Here is a 4,518-nt window from a genome sequence, read left to right as displayed (position 1 = left end):
AACTGCCGCTTCTTTGGCATTTTAATCGTTTCCTAATCGCTTCGTTTTCAAATTTGCTTGATTATTGTGTTCATCGGTTGATAGGTTTTGTTTAACATTTAGAAGAGAGATTATGCTTTCAATTCTTTGTTTTTTTTTTCATTTGAAATGCCCGAACTTGAATTTATTTAATAATTTTTATTTACAAAATTTATTTTGCTTTTCTTTTCGAAATATAAAATAACTTTTTGTTTGTTTTTTTTTTTGTGTTTTTCTTGATTTTTGTTTTTATTGCGCATATAAAAATATCAAAAATTCTTTATTTTCTTTTTAGGTTTTTTTTTCTGTTTATATCATTTTCTTTTAATCTTCCGTTTGGAACTATTTGTAAGTCTGTTGTGGTTGATTTATATATATATATATATTTTTTTGCCTGACTTGCTCTAAGTATACAAAACTTGTTATGAACTTTTCAATGCCAAAAATTAAATGACAAAGATAATTTTTTTTCTTGTGTCAAAGGTTAAACCTTTACGGTGGCCTCAAAATGGAGATTTCCAATTCTCCACCTGACACTTAAAATTTTTGTTGATTTTTTTTAGAATTTTTTTCACTTGAAAGGTTTTTGTTTTTTTTTTTTTTTTATATAAATATGTACAAATATATTTTCGTAAAAAAAATTATAATAAAAAATGGCGTCAATTTTAATAATTTTGTTGCTGCTATTGTTTTCGAAATATGTTTTTTGCCAGAATATGACTTTTAGTTGGTTGCTATTTATTGGCGCCTATAAACTGCATTGATGTAAGTTTCGGTCGTTTATTAACTATTAGTTTGTTTGTTTCTGTTGTTTTAGTTTTGCATAAAGCACAGCACATTAGAGGCAATTTTAACATTATATATAACTCGTAATTATTTCTGTTTCTTTTTGCTTCTTTGGAGTATAAATAATGTATATATATACGAGTGTTGCATGTTGCATGTGTTGGGGGCGGGGTTGAATGTGTGTATTTCGATTTGTTGCTGTTTAGTTAACTTAACTTCATGTTCACTATATGCTAAGTGTCTGTGTGAGTGCTGTCCGCGTGAATAATCTGTATAATCAATCAGCTTAAGCGGCCCTCAGACGATGCGTCTACTTAAACGATTTTAGGATGCATGCCTTTATCCTATTACTAAAACGCACCGTCCTGGAGTCGCTTGGTTAAATGTTTTACTTGCGTTTAAAATTAACTAATCACTTCAAGCGCAATGCCCCAAGTGTTATATTTAGATGTATATATAATTATATATATATATATATATGTTTATGTATATATATATTTATATTTATATATATGTGTATAATCATATGTAGTAAATTATTTTCCTCGGCTTCGGCTTCGGCTTCGGCTGCTGCCCTTTCGTTCAACGTTCCCTTTTCTCGTTATACAAAAATAAGTTACTATCAATTCAATTCTCTTATTATTGGTGTATATAAACTAGCAAGAAAACCCTGTGCTTGCCTTCGTTATCATGGTATAATTATTATTTAATATATTCTTGCTTTTTGCTTTCTTTTGCCCATTTCTATATATGTTATAGGTATAGTATAGTAATAGGTGATGAAGCAGAACATGATGTGTGCTTGTAAAAGTTTGTAAACTTGTTCTATTGCATCGATGCGAGACTTGTGGAAGTACTAATGTGCGACGAGGTGCCCAACGTGGAGGCCATGTCTCCTTGGTAGCTGAACTGTGTCGGTGAAACCAAGAAATCGAATGAGCAAACATTGACCCACTTTAAATCTGTTCAATGACCCCTTACCTGCGGGAAAAGCGGCTCTTCGGCAATGGAGCCCAACGGCCCAGTAGGATCCGGCGGCGTTAACTCCACACTTTCTCCCGTAAACTCCTTGTCGAAGTACCTTGTATCCGTATCGGATGTGACCTGAGGCTTGAAAGGCGGCGGTATCTACGGTAAACATATAAAACGCTTTTAGAGACTATACTTAATTAAGAGGCGCATTTGTTCCTACCTTTTTCAGCACCAGATCTGTCCAGTTAATACTCGCAAAGAATGGATGTGCTTGTATCTCCTTGACATCATCCTTTCCACCCCCTAAACGCTTCTTGGGATCCTTAGCCAGAAGGCCTGCTAGCAGATTTTTCGCCTCATCAGTGATATTGCGTGGGAATTTAACTTCCTCCACCAAAATCAATGTAAAAAGCACATCGTGATCACGATTGTAAAACGGAAGACGACCACAGATCTGTAAAGAAATTTGATTTAATATTTATCCAATTATTTACTGTGGAAGCATTCGGCTTACCATCTCGTACATAACCACTCCGGTGCCCCACCAGTCCACCGCCTGACCGTAGTCATTATCATCTAATACTTCCGGAGCTAGGTATTCCGGTGTGCCGCAGAAGGTTTTTGTTGTGCGGCCGTAGGTGATGTCCTCCTTACACAGACCAAAATCGGCGACCTTGATGTGTCCATCTTTGTCCAGCAAAAGATTCTCGAGCTTCAAGTCGCGATAAATGATGCCCTGCGAGTGTAAGTAGCCCAGGGCGGAAATTATTTCTGCCCCATAGAAGCGGGTACGATCCTCCGTGAAGATACGTTCGTGGCTTAAATGCCAAAAAAGCTCGCCGCCGTTGACGTACTGCATGACGAAACACAGGCGGTCGTTGGTTTGAAACGAATATTTGAGTGACTGTAGTATAAAGAAAAGATTTAAAGGTCAGTTTTGTTACAAATCAATGAATTAAACAATAATACTTACAATGAGGAACGGATGATTTGTGGTCTTGAGCACACGACTCTCGGTCAAGGTGTGGGCCACCTCGTCCTTTTGGATGATAACCTCCTTTTTGAGAATTTTGATCGCGAACAGCTTGGCGGTAGCCTTCTCGCGGCACAGGATAACCTTGCCAAAGGTGCCCTTGCCGAGCACCTTCAGGAACTCAAAATTCTCCAATGTCTGCAATGTCAGATAAGAAGTCAGCATAATCACCCCTTTACCCAGTGGTCGATCTACCTAGTAGAACTTACCACTTTCTTAACGCCGCTGCTGTTGCAAGTGGTGCCCTGCACGGAGAACTGCTCGGAGAGCTCAACCTCAGCGATGCCAGCCATGTCCACGTCGGTCATATCTGTCTGAACCGATGGCGACATGGCCACTTCTCCCACATCAACGAGCCGGCTGGACACGTTGCGAATGGCTTCCGTCCACTGTTGGCGCTCCAATTCGGATTCTACGGCAAATGTCCTTTCTATGACCGTGGTCCATTGTAGGCCGCGGATGATAAAGGTGAATGGTTTAGGTCGATCCACGGTCATGATCTGACAGCCCCGCACCGTGAAGTCGTTGAGCAGTGACTCTGAGGCTGCGCTGGCACTGTCTGCCGGCTTGCTTCGGTAGCCTGTTAGTCGTCCATCGGAATGAAGCACGAAGTAGCGCTGTCGCCAAGTCTTGATGTGCTCCCCCCGCTTCATCAGCCATCCCTCTTTGATAATCTGAGACATCTCCGTCAGAGGACCAATGTCCAAGTTGGTCAAGTCGTAGATGGGGTTTCTTGACATAGTACCGGATACGTCAGTGGTGGCCGAGGGGTTCCTGTCTAGCCAGGATTGCTGCCTCCAGCTGAGGTTATCTGCACCACCGCTGCTGTGGCTGTTATTTGGATGGCTGGCTTGGATCTGACTGTTGTTGATGTTGATGCTGTTACTGCTGGTATTGGTGCTAGGCGATTCCGGGATCCTTGAGGCAGATCCTGGAGCTGGGGCGCTGGCAACCACAGTCGATCGCCGCTGTAGGGCAAACGGTAAGTAATTCGTGTTGAGGCTGTTCCACAAACCCTAGGGACAAGCGAATGGTGTGCCTGTAAGAGGTAAAATTGAAATTGGTATGTGTAATTATTAACTCTTAGACAAACATAGGGAAAGCACCCTACCAAAGGGTTAACTACAAATATATTAGAATCCCCAGGGGATCTTAGTCTAGGGACTAAATAGGCACTCCCAGTTCCCCGAAATGAGAAAAATAAATACCCACAAAAAGGGTGCCAAGTATATCCAGATACATCGGCCCAAAAATAGCAAATCTCACGCTGATAGTAAACAATTGTTATTGTCATTTTACATGTTTATGACAAATGCAGTTGACGCTTGCGTCAGCAGCTGGTGCAAAACATTCGCGGCATTTCCGCCGCCAGCAAAGGGATTGCGATTGTATCGAATTGGATTGGATTGGATTCTTAGTCACTGGCCCACATGCAGATGTAGGCGCCATCGTCGCCTTCTGGCTGTTGTTGTTGTTGTTGCTGCCGCTGGCACTTTCGGCTTCAAACGAAATTCCCCGCCATGTTACGCAGCGACACAGCGATACGAGCGAAAATTGTTCGCGATTGCATTTAGCGCGAAATTAAATCAAAACAAGTCGACGGCGGCGACTGTTCATGAACTTATGTATATACATATATGTTTATATATATAAATATATATACAAATATACATATATAGGGGACTCACAGGCGGCACTCGCACTCACAC

The 4,518-nt window shown here is 40.9% G+C and overlaps 1 protein-coding gene across 1 annotated transcript; it reads right to left on the bottom strand.

Moving 5' to 3' along the window:
* Positions 1 to 784: 784 nt before the first annotated feature.
* LOC108116251 (RAC serine/threonine-protein kinase) lies at positions 785 to 4,051 on the bottom strand. Its single transcript, XM_017228041.1, has 7 exons — positions 4,022 to 4,051; positions 3,019 to 3,825; positions 2,750 to 2,947; positions 2,291 to 2,680; positions 1,997 to 2,230; positions 1,786 to 1,932; positions 785 to 1,713 (listed from the first exon to the last, which is right to left on the bottom strand). Exons 1-7 carry the CDS (start codon positions 4,049 to 4,051, stop codon positions 1,630 to 1,632), a joined length of 1,890 nt encoding a protein of 629 aa, XP_017083530.1. The 3' UTR covers positions 785 to 1,629.
* Between the last annotated feature and the right edge of the window lie 467 nt (positions 4,052 to 4,518).

This window comes from Drosophila eugracilis, unplaced genomic scaffold, assembly GCF_018153835.1.
Source record: "Drosophila eugracilis isolate 14026-0451.02 unplaced genomic scaffold, ASM1815383v1 contig_367, whole genome shotgun sequence".
NCBI lineage: Eukaryota > Metazoa > Arthropoda > Insecta > Diptera > Drosophilidae > Drosophila > Drosophila eugracilis.
This window is presented reverse-complemented; position numbering and strand designations above follow the sequence as displayed.

What these genes read in the sequence shown, in the direction of transcription:
- LOC108116251 (XM_017228041.1), bottom strand. Translation starts at nt 4,051, where the DNA reads ATGTATCTGGATATACTTGGCACCCTTTTT. An exon ending in CAAATCATCCGTTCCTCATT is followed by an intron (nt 2,681 to 2,749) that starts GTAAGTATTATT and finishes TTTATACTACAG; the next exon opens with TCACTCAAATATTCGTTTCA. An exon ending in AAGAGCCGCTTTTCCCGCAG is followed by an intron (nt 1,714 to 1,785) that starts GTAAGGGGTCAT and finishes TCACCGACACAG; the next exon opens with TTCAGCTACCAAGGAGACAT.